General features: G+C 49.2%; 1 protein-coding gene across 1 annotated transcript in view; it reads left to right on the top strand.

Annotated features, from left to right (window-relative positions):
- LOC144140921 (dnaJ homolog subfamily C member 13-like) overlaps nucleotides 1–25,586 on the top strand; it is a 145,269-nt gene that overhangs the window by 45,952 nt on the left and 73,731 nt on the right. Inside the window, exons 15-20 of the mRNA XM_077672421.1 lie at nucleotides 1,167–1,223; nucleotides 4,314–4,607; nucleotides 8,623–8,862; nucleotides 14,073–14,290; nucleotides 22,612–22,771; nucleotides 24,808–24,870. Coding sequence (XP_077528547.1) covers nucleotides 1,167–1,223; nucleotides 4,314–4,607; nucleotides 8,623–8,862; nucleotides 14,073–14,290; nucleotides 22,612–22,771; nucleotides 24,808–24,870 — 1,032 coding nt within the window. The remainder of the gene's footprint in view (nucleotides 1–1,166; nucleotides 1,224–4,313; nucleotides 4,608–8,622; nucleotides 8,863–14,072; nucleotides 14,291–22,611; nucleotides 22,772–24,807; nucleotides 24,871–25,586) is intronic.

Raw genomic sequence — 25,586 nt, 5'->3', positions numbered from 1 at the left:
CAGTAGGAGGAGCCTGCCGACTTGCGCCGATGGGGAGGCGCACTGTTCATGGCGGCAGTTTGAAAGCGCTCCGGACAGCCAGCTGGCCCCGCCGGAGATGTTTAGGCTTACCATGTGCACGGTGGCGGATATTTGATAGGCGCTTTCCCTAGCCGCACAGATGATGCTTTATAGTGTCGTTTTCACATACATTATCAGCTCTCTTACTGTACAAGCAACTTTACTTGTTCCTTAAGTACCATCCTAAAGCGCGGTCCGAAGCGGTCGGTCGCGCTACCCGCCCTACTTCGCGGCCGTTGACGCCGCCATGTTGTCGTCACTTACCGCGCCGCGCGTAGCATGCGGGTGGTATTCGCGGCAGCGTCAGCGTGCCATGGCGTGCCTGTGGCGTGCACGGCACGTTTTCGTGAGCAGAAAACGCTCCATGCGGTTCACGTTTAATTAATGCTTTTGTGCCCACGCGCAACCAAGGCCACACGGCTGCACAAACACTCCCGCCTCCCGTCCACGCCGCAGTCGTCTGCTCGCGGCTCGCGTGTTCGTATCACCCGCACCGGAGTGATAAATGCGTATGGATCATCTGAAATTTTTTACATATCGGGCAAGGCATTTTGGCCGGGGAATTTTGAAAATTCGTATCACAACGAAATTCGTATCACTGAGATTCCACTGTACTATCGATGGGAATAGGTGCGGTCACAAAAGTGTTAGAGAAGTGAAAGTGTTGTTTATGCCTGAGGTGATGGAGGCATGTTATATTGCTAAGTTAGGTCAGACGTGTGTAAGCTATCCCCCAACTGTACTCGGGGGGGGGGGGGGGGGGGGGGGGGTGTAAAGAAATTGCATGACTAGATAGCACACCAAGTCCTACGGCCATTTTTCAGTGCATACTAGTTGGTTTTTTGTCCATGATTCTACTCGTGCTAAGTTAAAGTACGGTGCCTAGCTCGCTGTCTCTTTCTAGTTTATTATTGGGGTGCTTTCGTTCCGACGTAGCAGCCTGTTCAGTGTGCATACACGTATTCCTTCACTGAAAATGCTCCATGGTGAGGTGAGTCTTCCTCTTGCTTCTATGTCCCTTGCCCCCCCCTGTGTGCTGTTGGCAAGCCGTGGTGACTTGGGTGCGGGCGCGGCCTTAAATGGAGTGCTTCTTTCTCCCTCTGCAGCACCCGTCGGTGGCCATTGTGAAAGGAGCAGGCCTGGTGATGCGCGCCATCATCGAGGTGAGCAGGCCACGTCGGCCTTGGTTCCTTCACCTGAGGTGGGCGATGGTTGGGTGCTTCACTGCACGGTGGGCGCATCGCACGTTCGGACTGCGTGTTGAACCAGACTGGCCTGCTTTCTGATCGGAGAGTGCGCGTGGCTGAAAGTGTTCCTTCTGTACAGCCATTAGGCAAGGGCAGTTTCTGCATGCATTTGTTTCCTCACAGCTAAGTGAGTGGGTAGCAAGGCCCTCCAAAAAGAGGGCACACTGCCTGCGCTGGGGCGGTTGCAGCTTCTGAGTGCAGCAGGGGAGAGAATAAGGACAGACGTGTTAATGGCCGTTGCAACCAGGTAGGTGCGAGCGTAGCCACACTGCAAGCCCCCTCGATGCGCTGTGTATTGGTCCTCTGGGCACGGGAAGGACATGAAAGGCCTGATAAGGTGTCGGCGCCCTTCGCCAGACAGTTTCGGGCCTTTTCCTCCTACCTCCCCCCCCCCTCAAAGCCTCATCGCATCGCATCGCACGGGAAGGATGGCTGAGGGAGGCAGGGAACCCCCCGGGCTACTGGGGCCTCAAAGTGTTTGTGCCTCCTTCTTGCAAGACGGGTCGAGACTCCGGTATCCTGAAGGGACACAGAAAAGCTTTGTGAAGGTGGCAATCAAACGCATTCAGGTGGTAGAACACATAACGGGGGTTTTTTGAGCCAAGTGTGAGCCCCATACGTTGTACGGATAATTTGCAAACAATTTTTGAAGATCGCCTTTCTCAGCCGATGAGCGCGCTGCCGCAGCGAGCCAACCGCGGCTGACGCAACGGCGAAGGCGCCCCCTGGTTCGCCCAATCGCCGGCGAGGTCGGCCACAGGCGGCGTCACTGCCATTGGCTTCCGGCTGCTCTTCCTCCTTCCTGCGCGATCCCGAGTCAAAGGCGGCAAAGGCGGGTCCGCAGCGATTGACGCGTGCTATAGGCGCAGGAATGTAGCTAGCGCAAAACGGAAGTCGAGCGTCGCGATGTCGCATGGCTATTCCCAGTGTTTCCAGCTGCTTTGAAGGAAGCAGAGAGGGAGGAGCAGTCGATCGGCAAGTGGGGAGAGGTGCATTTAATTGCTTCTGGCACAGCTAATACTGAATGTAGATCAATAATTCCAATGGCATTGCATCGCTATATTGGTGCGGCGCGACAACACAGGCCTTTTGTAACTTTTACAGAAGGCTTTTCTGGGTCCCTTTAATACCTAAGCTGCACTGAAGCCTTCAAGATTAACTCTCCGATTGTGTGGTGCCCTAGATTTTGCGATGCATTAGGACAGTCCCGGTAAGATCCTTGTGAAAGTAGCGAATTAAATGGTTGGAGTACACGATGCTAGCTAGGAGTGCGTTCCATTGAGCGTTTCTCGAGCCTGATGGCACCGGTGAACAGCTGGAGTGGCAATGAATTTTTGCTCTCTCGTGCGTTGCCTTCTTTGCTGATTGGAGCTCCTTTTAGCTCGGGTTTGGTGGTCTAAGGGATTAACCTGCAGCTCCTCCTGCAAGTTTGTCAGGGCAACTCAAGTAATAGGGGCGGGAGCGCAGCATTTGCCAAGAAAAAGCTGAGGTGGAAGTTAAAGGAGCCATGAAGACTTAATTACAAGTTGGTTTCCTCAAAAGGGCCATGCAGACAAAATGCAAGTTTGTTTTGTTCGAAAGATTTCGTGTTTTATAGTGTCCCCAGCACTTGTCTGAAAGCAAACGATGCTTTGTTCACTGAGAAATTAATCAATTTAAGTTAAAATTTTGATTGTCCCGCCAAATCGTGTTGTTCATAAAACTGTAATCTTTATATTTTCGAATACGATGAACACTGGTGAATGCAATAAGAGAATCGGTTTTTTGACACGCTGCTTGGAACTAATTTTACAGCTCATTAAACCTTGGTGGCACCGGTGGCAAGAGAGAGAGAGAGAGCAATAACTTTATTATGTTTGTTGGGTAGTTGGACGGGGTGGGTGCCCCTAGTCCAGGGCTCCAGTCTCCAGGGCGCCGGTGGCTGCTCTGGCGATCGTTCGGCACTGCTCGTCGAAGTCGGCGCTAGACAGTGCCTCATTCCACTGCTCCTCTGTTAGAGGGTGTTTGTGAATTTTGTGGCACCCTGCTGCCGTATGGTAGAGGGTGGCTACTTGGTTGCACTTGGGGCACAGCTTCGGGTATTGGGTTGGGTACAGTTTGTGTAGACGGGAGAGGTGAGGGAAGGTGTTCGTTTGGATTGAGCGGAGTGCTGTTTGATCCTGTCTTTGCAACTTGGGATGAGGATGTGGGAATTTAATTCGGGTTGCTTTGTAGTAGCTTAGAATTTCGGAATATGTGGGCATAACAGGAACAGGAAGCTCTGCTTGGGGGCTGTCAGCTCGGGGAAGGGAGGCGCGAGCCCAGGAAGGAACCACTTTGAGTGCCCATTTAAAACAACCAAGTTTAATGACCTGTGAAATTAGTTCCAAGCGGCGCGTCAAAAAACCGATTCTCTTATTGCATTCACCAGGGTTCATTGTATTCGGAAATATAAGGACTAGAGTTTTATGAATGACACTGTTGTCTATTGTTCCTCCGAGAATGGCTAGTTATCTCTAAATATTTTGGGAACTAAAGCAGCCAGGCGGCCATGTTGCTAATTGCACTGTGGGCGTGAAATCGCGCCGCAAGTTGGAGAGGGCAGCGGAGAGGAGAACCCAACAGATGGAAAGAAGGAAAGGGGGAGAGGGAAAATGAAAGAACAAAATAAAAAAAAGGAACGAAAGAAAGAAGCGGATGGAGCAAAAAAAAAAAAAAATAGTGGTTAGGAAAGTCCCAGGCCAGGGATTGAACCCAGGACTTAATTGACCGCCTCAAAAAATAATGGCATATTTGAAATCAGTGGGACAAAAGCAACAAGACTGACAAGTTTCACAGAGTTTACTTTGCAATTAAAGGAAGCTGTGTTGACAGCCGTGTCCCCCTTAATCAGAGCGTGCTTGCACTGCATGTTGTCATGTCGCTGGGGGATTTCTGATGTTGGCAGCAGGAGGAGTATGTGAAGGAGGTGAGGAAGGTAAGGCACAGCCCCCTTCCTCAACCCTTGTTCCACCCTCGTCGTCGCAGGAGGGGGATGCGGAGACGTCTGGGCGCATGCAGTCGCTGGCGCTGGCGGAGGCGGCCCTGCCCCGGCACCTGCTGGGGGCTCTGTACGGGGGCGGCCAGGAGTCCCGGCTGGTGGCCCTGCGGCAGCTGTGCCGGCACCTGGTGGGCCTGTGGGTGTCCGGCCACGAGGCGGCCATGGGGGCCCTCAAGCGCATGCTGCCCCCGGGGCTGCTCGCCTGCCTCGAGGAGCCCCCTGGCCCCAAGGGGGACGGGCCGGGCTTCCACGAGCCCCGGGACAACCTGCGACTCGCCAACGTCAGTCGATCTTTTATTAAGAAGTCTTACTCTCTCACCTGGCCCTGTGCACCAGCGCTTGTATGTCAAACACTCTGTCACTCTGACCACCTCATTTAGTTCTACACCGCGTTTGTTTATTAGTAGCTCTTTTTTTTTTGCTCTCCTTGCCTTTGATGGCCTTGCGCCAGTGAGAAACTGACCATCATCATTATCATCTGACAACAGTCATACTGCACCCCCTCTCTCTCTCTCTCTCTCTCTCTCTATCTCTCTCTCTCTCTCTCTCTCTCTCGCTCGCTCTCTCTTGCTCTCGCTCTCGCACACTGACCACTGTCTCGAGCCACCACTCTGAAGCCAACTTCCTCGCAAAAGTCGACATGCATGCATGTGCCATAATCTACCCCTAAAGCATAGTGGCTGCAGAGAGTGTATAGTGCAGTGGAGCTGTTGGGGCTCGGTCACAAATTTTGACCTTGTGACCCGCCGCGGTGGCTCAGTGGCTAAGGCGTTGCGCTGCTGAGCACGAGGTCGCGGGTTTGATTCTCGGCCGCGGCGGCCGCTTCTCTGATGGAGGCAAAAAGGAAGAACGCCCGTGTGTACGAGAGTTCAGCGCACGTTAAAGATCCCCAGGTGGTCAAAATTAATCCGGAGCCCTCCGCTACAGCGCGCCTCATAGCCTGTGTTGCGTTGGCGCGTTAAACCCTACAATCAATCAAATTCTGACCTTGTGTCAATCAGCACCTTCTTTCTGCCTGCATGAGGTGCACCTGACTCTGCACAAAGAAATACCTTCCGGCAGTGTTTGGTATGACGATGTTCACTTCTTTGGTGGTGAGGCACTATTTGCACCCAAGTGTATCTTGTGCCAGACCCTAAAGTTACTCAGGAGCCTTGAAGTGGCCACTACAAATGCGATTCCTTTGTTACTGTATACTCCTTGCACATCTCACCACACTACCCATCGCTGATGGAGTTCAGAATTGCAAGTCCCTTATCGGTGAGCTTTCAGGATACTTTCGTAGAGCCAGCAACTTCAAGGAGGTGCACTCCTTGACACAACCTTCTTTTTTGTAATAATGAAGCTTATTGGTGGTAGCAGTGCAGTGAGGACAGGTACGGTGTACAACCCACTTTGGAGTTGATAAATGCGCTTGTGCAGACCTGCATCGATCTGGCCAACTCAGCAAGCTTACGGTCTAACTTAGGGAAAGAAATTATCCCAAGCCATCTCCACTAACGTGAACCCTGAGGAGGGGCGAAGTATGAGGTGTATAGGTGGTATTCACTGAAAAGTTTAGCGGGTGATTTCTTCGCTTGGCAACACTGAAAACTGCCATGACCGTGGCTGCTGTTCCTCGCATGTGCTTTGTGTCCGAATTTTGCTGAAAAAAAAAAAAACCAGCGTGCATCGTCTGCCACGTTTCTATCGGATTCTCGGCTGTGGCATCAACAGATATATTATTAGCTGCACTCGCATTATGTGGTGGCGCTCCACTTGCCCTCGAGCCCTCCGCATCCGAAGTCTCGGCCGTGGCGTCAACAGGTATGAATAATAGCAGCAACGTTTTGAAGTGAGGCTAGGATAGAATAGAGAAAAGTAAAGATTAGAAAGGCGAGGAAAAAGTAGAGAAGAGTAGTTTCCCTGTGGTTGATTAGGCGCATTTTTATTGAGCTTTATGTGTCTCAGGGGGCGGTTGTGGCCGCTGGCTTGTGCCGGGCGGCGACACCGGCAGCTCTGGTGACCAAGGAGGTTTGTACCTCTAGGTCTGAGCTCCCCAGCGCCTCCTCCCACTGCTCATCAGAGGAAATGAAAGGGATCTTTAGGGCACCCCCAGAAGATGTGGGGAAGGGTGGCGAGGGAGCCACATGCAAGGCATTTTGGGGAAGGTTATAAATGAAGGGTGGATTCGGGGGAGTGTAGCAGGATTTGGGAACGTGTTCGTCTGAAGGAGACGCCACGTGTGTTCTTCGGAATTGGTAAGGTTGACATGAGCCGGGGGGTACCTACGGCAGTCGAGGCGGTAATGAATGGTTATTTCTTTGTACGTAAGGAGTCTATCTCTGGCAGATGTAGCCCCGTGATAGGGTTTGAGGCTTGCCCTTGATTGGATTGTGAGCCCTCGAGCCGTATTGTGGGCAACCTCATTACCAGCGAGGCCCATGTGCGCCGGAGTTCAGACAATTTCTACCCTGGAGTCGGGTAAGGTGGCGTTGGAGAATTTTGGATGCCTGTGGCAAAGCATGGCCGTTGGCAAAATTTTAAATGGCCGCTTTGGAATCGGAGATTATTATTGAGGGGGTCGGCCTTTGGGAGAGGGCTAAAGCTATTGCCGCCTCTTCCACCGTGGCGGGCTGGGGAGTACTTAAGGTTAGAGAGTCAAGAGGGCAATTATCCGGGCCGTCTATATAACTGCAATGGCGAGTGCGGCGCGGTGTCTGTATTCTGCAGCATCCACATAGACCGCGTCGGATCGAGCAGGGAGTCGTTTTTGGAGAGCACATGCTCTCTGTTCCTTGCGGGCTCGCGTGGTGTATGGGATGCATGTTGCACGGTATTGGCTTAATTACAAGCATTGCATGGGTTTCAGAAGGGAGGGGAATTTTGGCCTCAGGGCAGTCAATGTGACCTATACCTAGCAGCGTGAGAGTACGGGTTCCAGTGGGAGTTTTAGACAAGCGGACGACCTGATTGGAAAGGTGGGCTTCAGTAAGCTCCTCTGCCGTATTGTGCACACCAAGACCTTCAAATCTGGCAGTGGGCATGTTAAGGGGATGGTGGAGGGCAGTTTTGTATGCCCTTCTGATGAGCCGATTGACCTTATCTAATTCAGTAGCAGTCGGGTTCAGGTAGGGCAGGGAGTGCGTGATCCTGCTGATAATAAAAGCTTGGATTGGCCGGATCCTCTCCTCTTCCTTGAGACCCCTGCGGTGGTTGGAGATTCATCTGATGAGTCCTATAGTTTGAATAACATATTGTTCTAATTTCCGGGGGAATAGTGTGTTAGTGCGATTATTTTGGACAAGCATCCCCAGGATTTTAAGGGTAGAGACCTCTGGAATCGGGTTGTGTCCTATTTGAACTCGTGTCGGGTGATACTTTGGATCTCCTTTTTGGTTGTAGCAGATGTTGCCTCACATTTGTCGACGTTCTTCGACAGTTGCATCTAGTGTCGCATGAACATAAATGGCCAGCTGTGAGGGGCCCCACTGCCGTGTGTAACTTTTTGTTTTATTTGCTTTGGAGGCAAAAAGTCGCTGCTCTCAGGTGCCCACATCGTCAGCTGCTCAGAACCGAGGTTCTCCTGCATATAAAATGTGGTCCCAACACTGACCAGTTGCAGCCATGGAAGGGAGGCACTGCCCACCGACACAGTGCCTCACTCGTGTGCTCCCACATTTCAAGCCGGGTTGTTGTGATCGGGGGTGGACTCGGGTCATTTGTGCCGTGTTTGTACACGCAGACTGCTATGCCGTGGCGCACTGCTTGTACAGTGATCTCGGAGTCGTACCCATATTGAGGAAGCAGTGGGCAGTATTGGAAAAAAATGTTGGCTCCGTCGTAAGGCCCCTGCTTCCTTGTACGACATTCAGGCTAGGCAAAATGAGCCAAGCGTGTGCAGAAAATGTGCAAAGAAACTTGGGGAGGAGATGTAGGTACCAAGACCCGCTGCGGTGGCTCAGTGGCTAAAACGTTGTGCTGCCAAGCCCAAGGACACGGGTTGGATCCCCTCCGTGGTGTGTGCTTTTCAGATGGAGGCAAGAAGCGAAAACGCCCGTGTGTACGAGATTTTGTTGCACGTTAAAGATCCCCCCAGGTGGTGGAAATCAATCCGGAGCCCTTGAATACGGTGTGCCTTATAGCGCAGGTGTAGCTTCGGTGCGTTAGACCCCACAATCAGTCATCAGTAGGTATTGTGCGGATGGCATTGCTTAAAACTACGGAGTCTAGCTTTGTAACCTAGCACCTGCTTGAGCTGTGTGAGGAGGAGGAGGAGGAGAGAGGAATCAAGCACCAATCCCCCCCCGCCTGCAGGACCTGCACCAGCAGCAGCAGTCCGGCAAGGGGCCGGCCTGGGCGCAGCAGCTGAAGGCAGTGCGCGGGGTGGAGCGGTTCCTGCAGCACTGGCGGCAGCGGTCGGCCCCCGTGGAGCCCATGCGGCCCGTGGTGCTGCGCAAGCGGCGGCAGCGGGTGCGGGCCGAGGCCAACTGGGCACGCTTCTACCACCACTTCTACCTGGACCACGCCCGGCCGGACCTCATCTGGAACTTCCGGGTGAGGGGGGGGACCTCGTTGAATTTGAAGCAACTAGCCTTGTACAACTCTCTCAGCTCTATTCGGGCCTCGAAAGGCGTTAAAAAATTCAAGCAAAATGAAAAAAAAAACCCCCTGTCAAATTCAGCACTGGTGAGAAGTAATATGGGTAGGAGGGATAGGACCAGCACTAAAACAGAGTTGTCAGTGTGTTATCTGCATGTTAGCATCAAAGTGGTGCGGTCAAACAGAACTAGAGGATGCAGTACAATCGTCCAGTCGTGTTATTTGGCAACGGCTTTGGCTCACAGGCCTGCCCGAATCATGCACACATGGTGGCACAAGCCAGCACAGAGCTCGTAGCCTCGCTACCATACTGCTACACCTCTTTTCCAGCAGGCTCGTGAGGCTGCATGAGGCTACGTTGTGCTGCTGGCCTGTGGTGCAATGTTTGTATTCTTTCTGGGGCGTCTGCACTCTTCTTTCATGCTTCAATGTTGAATTACTCGGCTCGGCAACTACCAGCAGAGCGTAATGGCTGCACACAAAGGCCATGCAACGAAAAGCCACTGATGTCACCACCAAGGTGGACAACATTCGCGAGATACGCTCAGGGGCGAGAAATGCCGAAGTCTCCAAGAAGTAGGGGCTGTCGACGTCTACAGTATCAACTGTCGTGAAAGGTGGAAAGAAGATCATGGAATTGGCAAACCTCAACAGCGCTGAGAATAAACGGAAGTTTTTACTTGAGGCGACGTACAAGGAGGTACAAGGCGCCCTGTACATCTGGTTTCCGGACGTCAATACAGCAGCTGACCGATTTTTCGGATCCGCAGGGGAATGAAAAATAGTACGAATAAAAAAGCACTTCGAAAAACCCGTAAGTCAATACTCCTATGGGACAACTGGCGGTTCCTTGGGAAAGTCCGAAATTTCCAGCAAGTCCGAATTTTGGGAGTCCGAAAAAGTGGTCGGCTACTGTAATATGCCAAGTGCGCGCTGCAGCTGGTCACGAGTTGGCCTCATCCGACTGCGACGTAGACATTCCTGCCCTGCAGCCTATAAGCACTGCCAAGGCGCTGGACTACACTGCGGCTCTCGACTAGCTTGTTTTTGCGAAGGGACTATCCGCGGTGCATGCCGACCACTTGGACAGCCTGCGAAAGACTGTCGTGCACACTACAGTGCAAAAGCAAGCAGCCATCTCTTCATCCCCACAATAAAAAGGTAGCACACCTCATTATTTGACTTTTTCCTTATTTTTAAAGGCATGTCCAGATACAGTAGAATCTCGATGATACGAATCTCGCGGGACCGCGAAAAATATTCGTATCATCCGAAATTCGTATGAACCAACACAGACCAAAAAATTGGGCACTGAAAAAAGTTTTCGTTTATTTCTTTTCTTACTTTCGCGTGAACAAATCCATGATTTTTTCTGCTTTTTTTAAACCCCCACGTCACAAAGCAGTCCTTTCTGGAGCACGTAACGCTTCGCCTAGCTTCGCGCTTGTCTCCTCACTCCCGGTGTCCAAGCTTGCTACACGCCGCAACAGTCAAGCGTGAACCGCATGGTGCGTTTTTGCACGCGATTCGCACACCTCGGCTTTGCGCGCGCTGTATTTTCAAGGCCGCATTGACGATTTCGGGCCCGCGGTATCTCCTACCTCAGTCACAAAAAGACGCTGACGACTTGCGAAACGCTCGAGACAGCCCGCTGGCTCCGCCCGAGATGTTTAGGCTTAGCACTCCGGCAGATATTTTATGGGCGCGGATGGTGTTTTATAGTACCGTTTTCGCCAACGTTATCAGCTCCTTTACTGCACAAGAAACTTCGTGTCTGCCTTGAGCGGCATTTTAAAGAGCAGCTAGAAGCAGTCACTCAAGCGGCCGTGCCACTTCTAGGCCGAAGTCACCGCCATGTTGCCGCCGCCGGCCACGGCGCTCGTAGCGTGCGAGAGGTTTCGCGGCGCGCATGGGGCGTGTGGGGCGCGTTTTCGCGAGCAGAAAACAACAGCCTGGCCGTTTCTGGAGAAAGAAGAGTGACAAATGGGGAGAGAGAGCCGTCACTTGCTTGTTCGGCAGTCGGGCGCCTCGCCAGCTCGTTCGAATCATCCGCCGGGCCGCGCAGGTCCGTTCGTAACAGCCGAAATTTTTCCCATTGCAAACAATGCAATTTTGCCGGGACTTTTCAGAAATTCGTATCATCCCGAAATTCGTATCACTAAGAATCGTATCATCGAGATTCTACTGTATAACGAGATACTGTTACGACGACGACCTTTCACGGATAGGTTGAGTGTGACTGTAGTGACAAACTTTTGGCAAAAAATGGGCATCATTGAAATTGAGACGAAGCAGTCTTTTTAATGAATCAAACTTGTATTTTGCCTTCATGGCCCTTTCAACTCTTTTGCGACCGCGGCAAAATGGCCAATTTCGAGAGTTTCTAGAAAACTTTTTTTTTTCTCTTGAGCTACTGAACACATTTAGCATTGCTATGTTTGAAATTGTAGCTTATAGACTTCCCTTTCAAATACATAACAGCAGTTTTGGGAAAGGTGTAATTATTAACAGTTTATTAGTCAACAAAACAAAAAAATGATCAAGAAATGTATACACAAAACACAAATAGGCGGTTTTACTGGGCCCGAAAATTATTTTAGGAATTCTAAGATACACGAAATGTTTCTACATTCCTAAGCTATGGTTCAATATGTACATCAACGCTGCACACCAAGTCCTGGTTTTTTGCGGGCCCGCCAACCTAACGGTCCTGACGGTTGTGCCACTCCGCGAAGCCACTCGAGAGTAATTCGGTCTCTAAAATACGCATCTAAGCATACTTGTTTGTGTTCTCGCACAAAATCCTTATCACTGCAGCGGTAAAAAACAAAAAAGAATTAGTGCTTTTGAGGAGCAGCGCGCATCGCTCTGCAGCGCCAATTTTGCACGAGCGGCAGGCTATCTTGAAGGTGTAAACACGATACAGCGGTATGCATTTGGCAAAATATCCCCGCCACACATTGTTCAGACCCTTCACATGAAAGTAATACTGCAGTCGTCAGATATTAAATACGTTTTGTTTATAAATACAGCGCGGAGTCAAAAACGAACCTTCCGTGGCAGCACCTGCCTAAGTCTGAGGCCATTGAATGGGAGAGCCTTCATCGGAACTCAAATTTGAAGAATCCACGTCATTGCTGGAGTCATCGCTGCTGCTAAGGTAAAAAAAAAATCACCAGCAGCAGTGTCCAAAGTGGCTAAAACTGTTGTCTGCCTTTGCGGAGCGCGCAGTGAAACAGGATGCCATTTTCGCCCAGCTCATCGCTACCTTGGGTTCAAATTTCACTCGCGATGCTGTCTACCCACACAAAATGTAAACAAGCGGCTTCGAAACTGAAAAAAGGGTTGCCAATGAATACGCCAGGTGGTGTCAGTTGTCCGAATAGCGCCGTTTTTAGTTTTTGCAGGAGGTTTGAAAATCATCGTTCACCCGTGAACGATGGCCTGTGGCGTGGTCACGAAAGAGTTAAACTGCATAAAGCATACGATCAACACAGTGTGATTGTAAATTCCACCCCATTTCACATTGACCCCCTTTGATCAATAATTTCTTTCCTGCTAGCAACAAATTCAAACAGCCTGCACCCTTTTGCAACACTAGACCACTGCTTCAGTTGCAGAAAATATACATAGGAACCTTATCTGCAACATGTTGGTACTTAGGGCATATCAGTGCAGAGATAACTGGTGGGATTTGTTGCCTCTTTGGTGCTTTGAACAGCTGCACCAGGCCATCATTAGGTCTACCCACTCTGCCATTTCAGTTACAAATCGGACATTCGTTTTTAGCAAAGTTGGTATGTCTTCTACTTTTTTCTATGCTATCTGAAGTGTGCTAAGGGTCTTTTTTTATATTAACAGTGGAGCAGTTGTGGGTTGAGCCTTTTCGTCCGTCTGCTGAAGGTCATGCGTCACACAGGGGTAGGACCAGGTTGCCAGGCCCACCGATAGAGGGCGCAGTGGTCTTGCAGGGGGGAGTTCCTCTCCCTCCCGCTCCCACCAATGGCGCTGCCCTTCTTGGGCGAGCGTCCATTAATGTTCGAGCCGACACTAGGGCTCCCCTGTTTCTGCAGACTTCACACTGGGCGGAACTAGGTTTAGTTTTTTTGTTGTTGGCCATTGTTTCATCAAACTGAATTACTTCGTTGTATTTAAAGTTTGTATTGCAGTTGACCCTCAGTTTAAGACACTGAACCTACAAGTTATCATCGTGAATCAGGAGCTTGCTAGAATTGAGAAAGCATCGAGTGTACTGTATGCAACTGGGATGGGGAGCTGAATTTGCTGTTTGAATTGCAAAGTGCCTAAAACCAGTTTTTGTAAAGTTGATGTTTAACTGTGAGCGGAATTGTCCTAGTGGCTACACAGAGAGAGAAACAAGCTTTATTGTCCAAGGGACCGAGGTCCAAGTCCTACTTGTATTCTTCCATTCACCGGGTGCACGTAGTGTAATAGTAACTACAAATTTCTCATCACAAAGAGAGCCAAAGCGCATGCCAGCGTGCATTTCACTGCAGGCTCAAATAAAAGTTTTACCAATCCAATCCAATCCAATACAATCCAAAATCACTCACACATCATACAAATACACCAACCAAGGGTGTTTATTGAAAGCAGGCTTTCAATAATCGCCCTTGGTTGGTTTATTTGCCACTTCAAGTTTAACCCAAGCAGACAGAGTTCTGCAGAACATGTTCACATTCAGCACTTCATAGTGTTAGACAAGGGTATGAGTATTTATCTACTTTCATCATTTGGTAATGGTAGTGATGGTAGTGGGTTTTTTGTTTATTTATTTACAGCCATGCAGCAGCACTACCATATTTACAAGATTACTTTCTTCTTACATGCAGCATTGGGGTGAACCCGCCGTGTCTTCGCAGTGGGAAATTTCTTAATGGAAAGAACAGAGGAACGCAAAAAAAGGCTACGCAGACAACAAAGGCAAACATGCGCTGACTGTGAAGCGCTAGCTACGCGTTCAGTAGTCATGCAGCCATCTTGAAACGTTTATGGCGATACGGCACCGCAGTCTTGAGTCGTACTCGACTGTAACGCGCATGTGATTTTGGGACCTATTTTTCCGGAAAAAAGGTGTGCGTTAGTAAATACGGTAACCTCAGTGGCGAGTGACGAGTCTTTGCCCTGCCCCCTCCCTGTTGCAGACGCGGGAGGAGCTGCGGGACGCGCTGGAGGCGGAGCTGCGCAGCTTCAGCCAGGACCGGTCGGTGTGCGGTGCCACCCAGGCGGTGGCGTGGAACCACTGGGAGTTCGAGGTCTTCTACCCGAGCCTGCAGGAGGAGGTGCGCGTGGGCGACTACTTCCTGCGCCTGCTGCTCGAGGAGGACCAGGAGGACACGCCCGCTGCCTACATCCGCCGCTCGTGAGTCAGCGGGGGGTGGAGGACGCCGCGCAGAACGGGGCACTTGACCAACCACAGTTAACTCCTTGATGCCCAGTGTGGCTCAGGAGCAACAACTGAAACACTCTGCTTTTTTTTTTTACACTTAACACCATCTATTGACAGACAAAGGGTACCGGTCCTTAAAAAACAAAAGGAGAGAGGGCAGCACATACTTCCGTGTGCTAAAAAAATATGGTTTCCACGTGTCAACTCGCATTGAGCCCGGGAGGCTCAATGGGCTAGTGACAGGTAGCTGAAATTGTGCAATTTCATTGTTAATACAAATGATAGCAATTCAAACTTTCCGTTACTGTCTTCACTTGAACCATAAATCATGTTGGTCGAGGTAGTTCTCGTGTTCAAGTGATATATGGGCAGCCAGTGCCCAGTGTGTCGCAGTGTCCATCTTAATGAACCAAATTTTTCTCACTTCATATTTGTGGTGTCGGAAGTCCTTTTAGGACATAAAAAAAAGCGAAATAATAAAGTTTTGGGCATCAAAAGGTTAAGCGCAGAAAATTTTCAGACAAAGGACTTGACGGATGGGGACAGGCACCATCCTTGTCTGTGCCCATCTGTCACGTCCTTTGTCGGAAAATTTCTGCTCTTAAGAGTGGCGGGTCATGGAATACCAACTACAGTGGAGTCTCGGTGATGAGAATCTGAAGGAGTGGCGAAAATATTCGTATCACCCAAAAATTCGTATCACCAGAAAACTATAAAAAACGAGTTCCCTGCACTTGGACACACGCTGTGCATGTAATAAATGGCAGCAACAAGGCGTTGGCTTTTTCCCTGTTGGCTTTGACCGCCTCTGGCCTTTCGTTAGAGCGCAGCTCAAGGCGTGAACTAAATTGCTTATGCAGGAAAGAATCGGATAATTTCGGCGAAAGCTGCACTATAAAGTGTCATCCATGCGAAAAGCAAAAACGCCCCCCGTGTGTTCGAGATTTCGGTGCACGTTAGAGATCCCCAGGGGTTCAAAATTAATCCAGGGCCCTCCACTACGGCGCGCCTCATCGCCTGCGAAGCGTCAGTGCATTCAACCCTACCTACCATCAATCAATCCGCCCCATTGCCCTTACACAGTCGCAGAGAGGGAAGGGCAAAGACGATGTTTCATATCGCCTGCAGGCTTCCGAGAGGTCGACCTTTCGTTTGCTGACCTTCGCCTACTGTTCGCACTACCAGCAAGAGCATGCCATTGCCACATTGGTGCGCATACCTTTCCTCCTGTTGTAACAACGAACAAAGCTTTGACCGATCTGAAGGGGAGAGTGCATGAGAAGTTACTAAACGGATGACACAAAAAAGAAAAGCACCGAATAGCATTAAGGGGGGACGCGGCTTTCAACTTCGGAAAAATGACCAAAACATTGTTTTTTTGAAACCCACATATTCGGCTTCTATGTTTCCTATTCTGTGCGCCTGCAAAGTTTTTACGCTGAAAAGCGTCGCAAAGTGGCATAAAAAAATATTTTTGTCAGGCGCGGTGACAAACTTATCAGCGCAAAAGGGCGAAAAAACGGCAATTTTCGGAGCGCCCTATCTCCGCAACGGTGCCACCGGGCGCGGCCATTTTGATATGGTTAGATCGGCCGAGCGATCGTCTTTCCGGTTCCGCTCGTCTCTTGTATCTTCGTTCATTCACAAACGCACAAACGGCAGAAAAGAAACGACGCACAAACGAAACTAGAAAAAGATGCTGAAGCGTTATTGGTCCTCCGGTCGGGGCGCCGAACTAGGATCCTCCTGACTGGATGTCGCGGGCGCAACGCAAGATGGCGGCCGCCTGAGCTGCGTAGCGAGCGGATGGAGTTCATTTTCGCCGCTTCGCTCGGCCGAGTTTCTGTTCAATCTGTGGTATTCAACACGCATGTTATCGCGATGGGAATGCCAGAGATAACGAGCCAGATTACGGGAAGTTGTGTGGCTCGAAAGGTGGAGGTCATCGAACGCTTCGTGGTGCGCGTGACTCTACCGTCGCCAGACCTTGGAGGGTGACGCGGTGTGCGCTCTTGCGATAGCGGTTCGTGAAGTGAACTTTTAGTCGGATTTGCGATGTTTACACGCTTAGTTATTGCTGTGTTTTGACTGTGGGCTCGCTAGCCTTGAGAAAGAAACGGTCGACGCGTCAAACGCTGCGGCGCGCACGGCATAGCCGACGCGCATTGGAGCATGACATGACTGGGCAACCGGTCACGATTGAATGCCAGTAGTTGTAATTAATGCCTGCGACGTTAGATTTAATCTTAAAAGCGACCTGACAAGCCATATCAGGGATAATCAAAGTACGATATGTCGCGGTAAGCGTGCGCTGCGATGCGCGCGAGCCATATCGCCTTTCTTGCGCTACGTTTTTTTTTTTCCTGTGCACTTGTAATTTTCATGCAAACAGGTTTGAGTTAGTAATATAGGAATAAAAATATGCTCTCTGCGTTAAAAATGTACGTTACTGTGGCAGAATTTAACAGTGATTTTTTTAGGGAAATGATTGATACCATTGCTTATATAGGGCATACTGGCTGTGCTGCGAGAAATATTGGATGCCTTGAATGTCAAAAGTAGTAAAAAAATATGCTCTTGCATTGAAGTTGGGAGTTATGGAGAATACTCTACCAAGCTTCAAAGTAGCTCATTTTCATCATTGTGGTATGCAAACTTTTGGCAATGAACACCTGCACGTATGAGTACTAAGTTGCTGTGCCAGGCAAGATAAAACATAAAAAAAAGCCAAAAATGTTCAAATTTATGTAAAAAAAAATGCTTAACTTGTTGCCATGGTGACAACACTGCAAAAGGAGGTTGTCCACTGCGATACAGCCAACCAGCTAACCTACCTTGCATTGAAAGCCCATTGAAACCCATCTTCCCCTCCGTTTGGTTTGCAAAGGGGGTATGTACTCTTCACGGAGGAGCTGAAAATGATGTTTTCTGGAAAGAGAAAGGCTGTAAAAGGCACTCCAATTTCAAGGCAAGGCCTTCCAGAAGCCCCATGTTCAAAAGGACATGAAAGGCTGCAACCGTGGCGACTTTTGATAAGTGAAACCTACCGTATAATGCGGAATATAGGTCGAGATTTTTTACAGAAAAAATTGCCGAAAAGTCACCCCTCGACCTATATTGCAGTCATTGGCAGTTGTCATCTGGCGACCGGGCAGCCCATCGAGCCCATCCAAACCCCAAAGGCACCATCGCCACCACCATCAATCGGACGCGACGCCATCTTTGTTTTGTTGCTTCTCTCGCTGTCGGCGAATGTGTGCGTGCAATTTTCTTATTGCTCAAAATGAGTTTAGGCACTTGGTGCCAGTTTACGGCAGCATTTAAAAGAAAAGTTGGGGTTTTCCAAGGCCAATAACGTGTCCGCCTTGCGCCAGTTCGGAATCACCAAAAGAAGTGTTGCTAGCGGCGTTAGCTGAAGGGGCAGCTCTTGGTATGCAACGCTCGGAAGGCCTCGTTTCATGGGCACTGCTCTTTGCACCTGTGCTGCTGTACAAAGGGGCAAATTTTGTCCGCTAGCGTCGTGCGATGTCTCTACGAATGGATACCCCAAGATGTTTGCTGACCACCTGCACAGACTGGCTGTCGCTCCGGTCTGCACACGAGTGTCCCATGCTTTGCGCTCGCTTCACGATGACATCGTCTTGCGAGTGTTTAAGAAGTGCTGCATAAGCGATTCCCTGGACTGCACCAAGGACGACCTGCTGTGTGGGCGACAGCGAAGCAGAAGCAGTCGTCCGACGATACTTCAGACAGTTTTAAATGAGTAATCTAAGACGAAACAAGTTATTGTCTCAATAAAACAATGGTTGGTACCTAACTATTTTTTTGCATTTTTCGTCTACAAGGTAAGGGGGTCGACCTATATTCCGCCTCGACCTATATTCCGCATTATACGGTATGTTGCAACTTCGGAAGCCGTTTTCTCGAAACAGTTTTTTTTGCCACCTATGTCGTTTGTACCAGGGATTTCTTCGTGACCACTGGGTCTATTTTGATTCCGTTTCTTGCATTATATTCCTTGATGAACAGTTCAGGTCGTGACACTTTTGGATTTCCAGATTTGTTTTTTGTGACTTTTTTATTCAAATAGTCGTTCACAGTCGACATGCCTGTTGCACATTAACCTCTAAAAAAATGAAAACTAAAAAATATTGTTTTTAAAAAAAAATTCTAAAACTGTCACGACCTCGCCCATTCATTTGGGAATGCAAAGCACTTCGAACAAGTTTTCTATCGTGTTTTATAAGTCGCTCAAGCTCGGTACAAGCGGAACAGAAAGAAAATTTAATAAATAAAAAAGTTATCAAAATATTATCTTCAAATTTTTATGGTGTTATCACAGAAGCATTTCCAGTTGCTGTGCCAATTTTCATCAAAATCCACTCGGAAATAAAAAAGTTGATTTTGAAAGCCACGTCCCCCCTTAAGCCCCTCAATCAATGAATCAATAAAATGTCATCGACACCAAATATCCGCTGTGTAAGTGGCCCAGCCAGCTGCTGCGAGTGCTTTGAATTTGCTGCCATGAGGCACGTGTCTCCCCATTGGTGCTCGCCATAAGGCTCCTCCCACAGCAATGCACAGCAGCTGAGGAGGAGGCTGCCACCGGAGTTCCGGGCCAAATCGTCACTGCGGGCGTCAAAAGAACGCATTCCCGTCACAGATGCGATGCACACACAAGAACTTGTACACGTAATCGACGCACAAGCGGCGTTGGCAACACAGTAGGGCGACGACAGGACAGCTAGAACTCAGGGCATAGAGGGAAGCGAGGAATGTAGAGAAGGCAAAATGGGGAAAGTACTCACCGTCAGAAACAGGGAATGCCTGATTGCCGCGCCAGCCGTGGTTTATTCAAAAAGTATATACAAAAAGGAAGCTGGACGCACCCGAGCTGCAGGCAGTGGAAATGAAAGGGGCAGCGGGAGGAGAATGTAGTGGGAGATAAAAGAGGGAAGAGGAGACGGATAAAGAACCGAGTAGAGAGGGTGAAACATTGTGTTCCTTCAGAGCAGCGCCTCTCCTCCCTCCACTACTGTAAACGCCCCATGAGGAGGAATGCCGCTGGCGGGGGAGGTCTAATGCTTTTGTGCCCGCACACAACCAACACCACATGGTCGCACCAAAACTTCCACCTCCCGTCCACGTCATGGTCGGCTGCTCACGGCTGGCGGGTTCGTATCTCCCGCTCCGAAGTGATAAATGTGTGCGGATCATCCGAATTCTTTTACATTACAGTGTAAACCATTTATAATGTAACCGCTTACAGTGCAGGACCGGATATAACGCAGGCTTGTGTGACCACTGCTAGGTCTCCCATAGAAGTCTTTGCATAAGCATACCACTTAAAATACAGTTGTCTGAAGCACAATACCGTTTATATTGCGTTTTTTTGCGGGGTCTGCTGATTGACCGGTGCAGCGGGGGCGTCGTTTTATGGTCGCAAAAAAGAAAAAAGAGATGGAATCAGCCATCCCATGCAGCGCTGCTCCCTCCTCTCTAACTTAGTCGAGGAAAAGAAAAAAAAATAGAAAGAGGCAACCTTTAGATTGCGTATTCAGTTAGCACTCACGTGATAACCACAACTCCCCTTGCGTTTGGTGCACCTCAGAAGATAGCAAGCCTGCGTGCACACGGTAACTTGTTTCTATTAAAACATTGCGCACATTAGCAACCCTCCCTTTCTCTTTGCCAACATCCAAAGATAGCCGGCTGAGACACGAGCAACACGGCAGGTTTTCGCCACCTATAGGTTGTGCTGATAAGCAAACACAATCGGAGTTGTGAGCACTAAGTGGGGTGAAACAGAAAAAAAAATCTGGCTTGTGTTCTTATCATGTTATCTCGCCGGAGTAAACCCTCTTACCCCCTCCCCCATCATTCCCCTGCCGCATTCATTTTAGACGCGAAGAAACAAAAACGTGCTCCCTCACGCTCGTGGTTAGTAAAAGTGTGTGGCAGTGTCCGAATGCGGGAAAGAAATCACAAAATAAAAACGGTTTCTCTGTTTTTAAGTGGTGTTTGTTTGAGCGATGATAATTAAGGAATTGCTGAAGGGTAGGTTGCGATGTGGTTGGATTTGTGAATCTTTTGTTTATGCTGCACTGCTACTTATAGTGCAAATTTTACGTTATAAGTGGTCTACATTCTATATACGTACAATGCATTTTGGTTGGGGAATTCTGAAAATTTGTATCAACAAAATTTGTACCAACCGAATTCATATCAGTATCACGGAGATTCCACTGCAGCTTGGACCTTTGCATTATGGGGCACTCAAGGCGCGGGGATTGCATGGGCTGGTGTAGAATTACGGTGCCCAATTCCTTTCAACTGGCTGCTGAGACAGCTTGCACGCACCAGAATCACGACCAGCATGTGCACTGTGGTGCTGTGGGGACCTGCTCCACCCCATGCAGATAGCAGAGATAGAGGGAGAGAGAGCGTCATGAAAGGAAAAAACGAATTGAGCGGACAAACAAAGTACCGTATATTCCGGTGTATAAGTCGCGGTTTTTCTCTGAAATTTTTGTTGGTGAGTCTTATCCACCGGTGCGACTTATGTATGGAATAAATCTGATTCGCGGCGGCCGCGCGTGGCCAGCGCACGTTGAGACACAGCTCTATGGTGTAAAGCAATCCCAAGTCCACCGGTACGACATTTCTCATAGCCCATATGTCGCTTCGGGACATTGCACCAAAGAATTTTCAGCTTTTCCTAGTCAAAAAGAATGATAATGGCCTGTGACAACCACGTGCCACTTTAGGCCATGCGCAGTAACTACAGTTCAGAATAAATTCAAAGTAACATCAAACTGGGTTGCAAAAACAAAATGCAGCTCATGAATTATTACAGACAGTTACTCTGAAGGAGGTAAACGTGCTGCTAATTTTTAAAATGACAGCTTGGAGATAAGTTTTGATTTTCATGCCGCTTCCCGTCGCGTCAGTTCCGTCTGCCATGACACCTTTATTGCGCTGATTTACGACAGCATACAAGAGATGCGCGACGTTTGGAGAGGTGGCCAAATGGGTCTCCGACTCTTGGGACTCCATTTCTACAAAAACAGTTGTAGCCGGGTTGATAAAGGCCGGAGTAATCCGGTCCGCGAGTGGTAACGATGTTGGCGAAGAAGACATCAGAGAGTCGGAGGACGACAGTGATGCACCGGTGGAACTCCCACTGAAGATACTGAATTATTTGTTAGCGAGTCTGAGGAAAAAGATTTCGATGGTTTTGCATAAATGCCGTCCGTAAGTACATGCCATCTGTGTGTATCCATAAACCATTTTTGAGAAGTTAGTTATGTCCAGACTTTGGATGTTATATGCCCCTGTCTAGCCCTGCTTACAGGGGGATGCGTTACTAGGCAGCGGCCGCCACAACCATGTACTTTCGCCGCACTTTCTAACGATCTGATTCACTATGAGTTTACCTAATTAACAAGTGCGTCTTATATACCGGTGCGTCTTATACAACGGTGCGACTTGTATACGGTTTTTTTTGTTGGAAAAACTGTCATTTTGAGGGGGGTGCGACTTATACAAAGGTGCGACTTATAGACCGGAAAATACGGTAGACGTTCAGTCATGGCCATTGGGTTGCGTCGTATGTGTGGCTCTTTCGAAGCCACATTGGCGCTCTGCTCCTTTCGTTGCCGCCTTTTTTCTATCGCCGCCTTGTACTATAGTTTGTTTTGCTTGGCCTTGGCAGTTTCACACACCCACCTTTTCCTCTCTCCGTTTGCTCGACTATGTCACGAGGTGCAGGGCTTGTGGGCTATAAATAGTGCTGGATGGCACGGGGAATCGCGTAGCACACAGTGCATGGCTGGTGGGCTAGCTGCAGGCACTGTGGAGGAGAGGGGGGCACAGAACATGCACTTTATTTTTAGAAATGTTAGGTTTCAGTTAGGGGTTCGCAAATCACACGAGAGTGCGCTAAATATAGCGGTACTAGTTAAAGTAAGTTCTTAGCCCACGTGTCGCGTGACACTGTCTACGAGGCTGGCATTTACCCGCACCCTGATCATACGACGCCTTCCCATGGTCCTTTGAAAGTCGTATTGTTGTTCCACTGTAGTCCAAAATCTTAGGTGGCTGTTAGGCATTTCAAGATGAAGTTTGGCGTTTCTGTGCACTTTGCCTTTTTGTCAGGCAGTGTGCCAAGTTGCAGTGCCCAGTCACGGGACGCAGCCTTCCTCGTGCCCTGTTTAGAACTCTCGTTCAAGTGCTGACTGTGCCCCCCATAATGAGTGGTGGCGTGTTCTGCTGCCAACCCTCCCCTCTTGCAGGTCCGAGTTCTTCAGCGACCTGTACCACGCGTTCCTGCTGGCCCCGGACCCGGCGCGGCGGTGCCAGTGCCTGCAGGCCATGGCGCTGGTGTACGGCCGCCACTACAATGACATCGGGCCCTTCAACGACACTCGCCACATCCTGCTCAAGCTGGACAAGGCAAGGACAGGCAGCGGGAGTGGGAGCCCCACTGCTGGTGGCAGCAACACTGTGGGGCCGTTAAGGGGAGACGCAGGTCTTAAGACAATTTCTTTTGATTTTCAAGCAAACTTTGGGAAACCTGCTAGTCAAGCTGCCCTTTTCTCCCACTGATATCGAATATGCCATTATTTTTTAGGATGGTCAATTAGTCCCCAGGATAATTAGAGGTAATTAGCCATTCTTGGACGAACAATAGACAAGGCAGTGTTGGTCATAAAACTGTAATCTTTGTATTTTCCAATACTGGTGCTTGCAATAAGAGAATCGTTCTTTTCTTTTTTTTTTTTTTTTTTGATGCACCGCTTGGAACTAATGTTATAGCTCATTAAACCTCGAACTCACCAGTCGGGCGGCCCCCCAGGAGAGGTCTCCCCCCACGCCCTTGAATCCCGGACGGAGATCACATGAAGATGCGCCCTACTCGCTACCTACACCACTAGAAGACTACGGCACCATACTACGGTGGTACCGAGACGCCAGGAGACGGTTCCCGGCCCCACACCCCAACCTCACTCGAAGCGAGGGGACCCTCTATCGCCAAATACAGACTCTGTGCTCACACCAGTACTGGGCCGCCACATAGCCCCCGCAATCTACGAGACATCCAAGTGCACCATCTGCCACGCCACTCGCAGCATGCTGGCCCACATACTACAGTGCGCACCCCAAGACCCCGCACCCTCAAGCATCCGACAGCTACCAGTAACAGTGCGAAGAGCCATCACCTCGTCAGACTACAACACCCAGAAATTAGTCGTCCAGTGCGTCCGGGAGGCCCTGGAAAGGCAGCGGGTAGGCGGCGCGAGCCCCTTGGGGCTGAGCGCCGGACGCCCGACCTGAAGCCCCTAGGGCTGGCCCGGACGACGCCATCGGCGCCACTGGACCGTTTCTATTCAATAAAGTCTTTTCTCTCTCTTGGTGTTTTAAATGGGAATTTGAAATGGTTCCTTGCCACTGGTGCCACCAAAAAAACTGCTTCGATTTGTGCACTCACCAGGGTTCAGAGTGTTGAAAAATACAAAAATTACAGTATTATGACCAACACTGTTTTGTCTATTGTTCCTCCAAAAATAGCTAATTATCTCTAATTATCTTGGGAACTAATTGATCAGGTGAAAAAATAATGGCACATTCGAAATTAGTGGGGGGAAAGGTTAAAAAGGTTAAAAAAAATTAATTGGGCACTTACAAGTCTTTTAAAAGTGATTTGAAGGCGAAAGGCAGCGATTAACGAAGACTTCCTCACTGCTTCATTGTATTTATGGTGCTGTCACGTTCACCAGTCATGCTTCCGGATAATTCTTGTTCGATCCTGGCACGGTACCGGGTTAAAGCTGTAGCTGCCACACTTGACTGCAGCCCTCAGGTCCAGGGCAAAAATACTATTCGAACCCAAATAAGTTCCAATGTATATTTTGCTTGCCTATTTTCTTTTTAGAGTGGCCTTGATTTGTTTTCATTCGTGTAGTCGCCAGCAACTATGGTCACTTTTCGCGTTTGATGAGACATCTAAGGCTTTCACCTTAATTAAGAAGTATGTTGAGTTTTTTATAGATCTGTGCGGAATGGTCTTTTCTCAATTTTTCCTATTTTTCTGAAAAAAAAAAAAAAATTGTGTTTATTTTGCGCCCTTCAGAATTCTATGAAAACTTCCATCTCTACTCTAGAAGCAGCATTCTTGCTGGTTGGTTTACCAGTAACAATTTTTGCCAGTCAGTTTGCCAGTAATAATACCAGTGGCTTCGGTGCCATGGAAGACTCGAATCTCCGTGCAAAATTTCCGTAAAGCGCGTTCTCGGCAACTCGCATTCTGTAGGGAGCTGCTTGCCTGAAGAGAAAGCTGGGCCAACTGGGAGCTTGGTAGAGGAGGCGAGGCTCGTTATGCCGTCTGTAATAACTGCTTTCTCTCTTGCCGTCTCTGTTTATTTGCTTGTAAAAAAGAAACAACAGGAACGGTGCAATTGATTTCCTCCTCCTTCTCCCGGCCTATGCAGTGCACGGACAGGATGGAGAGGGATCGCCTGCTGCTCTTCCTCAGCAAGTTGATTCTACACAAGGTGAGGGGCCAGCCGTCTGCGGTAGTGGTTAGAGCAGTAGTACAGGGGGCACCATGGTCCCCCCCGTACACACCTCGTGCAGCAGTTGTATCTAACGAAGCCCAGCATTTTTGAGCCCTAGGGAGTGTGGGCGGGGGAAACCACAAACGTTGGCCCCCTTGAGATCTTTGACCACCACGCAGGGGGGCAAGACTTGTGGGTGCCCCCTTCCTAGGTTTTTTGCATCGCATGTTGACTCCAATGATCGGGGCCTGTAGAGTGTCTGTGCTGAGCAACTTCCTCAGTGTTGAAACATCGTTAAGCAGTGCTTGCTTGGAACAGGACGACAGCAGAGGAGACACACATGGCAGCGCTAAGTCTCAACTGTTTTTATTACGCATAAACACAAATATATTTATTTATTTTTAATTAATTTATTTATTTAAAATACCTTACAGGCCCGGGGGCATTGAGTAAGGGGGGTTCATGAAAATTACAGAAGGTGCAAGCAGCCAACACTCGGCAGAAAAGATTGTTAAGAACTAAAAACTTCAGTACACACATGGCAAAATCAGAGGAAAACAAGAGGAAGAAAACGGATAATTACATTGCAGGGAAATAACGCAAAAAGTACTACAATGTTCAGAGCACACAAACATCATCAAATGAAAGGTACATATCTCGCAATAACATCTGACGATATCTCGCAATTACATATACAGTTGAACCTTGATATA

This window comes from Haemaphysalis longicornis, unplaced genomic scaffold (assembly GCF_048455015.1).
Source record: "Haemaphysalis longicornis isolate Haplotype H1 unplaced genomic scaffold, Haemaphysalis longicornis Haplotype H1 scaffold_56, whole genome shotgun sequence".
In the NCBI taxonomy this organism is placed as follows: domain Eukaryota; kingdom Metazoa; phylum Arthropoda; class Arachnida; order Ixodida; family Ixodidae; genus Haemaphysalis; species Haemaphysalis longicornis.
The sequence above is the reverse complement of the archived record's forward strand: the minus strand, read 5'-3'. Positions and strand labels throughout refer to the sequence as shown.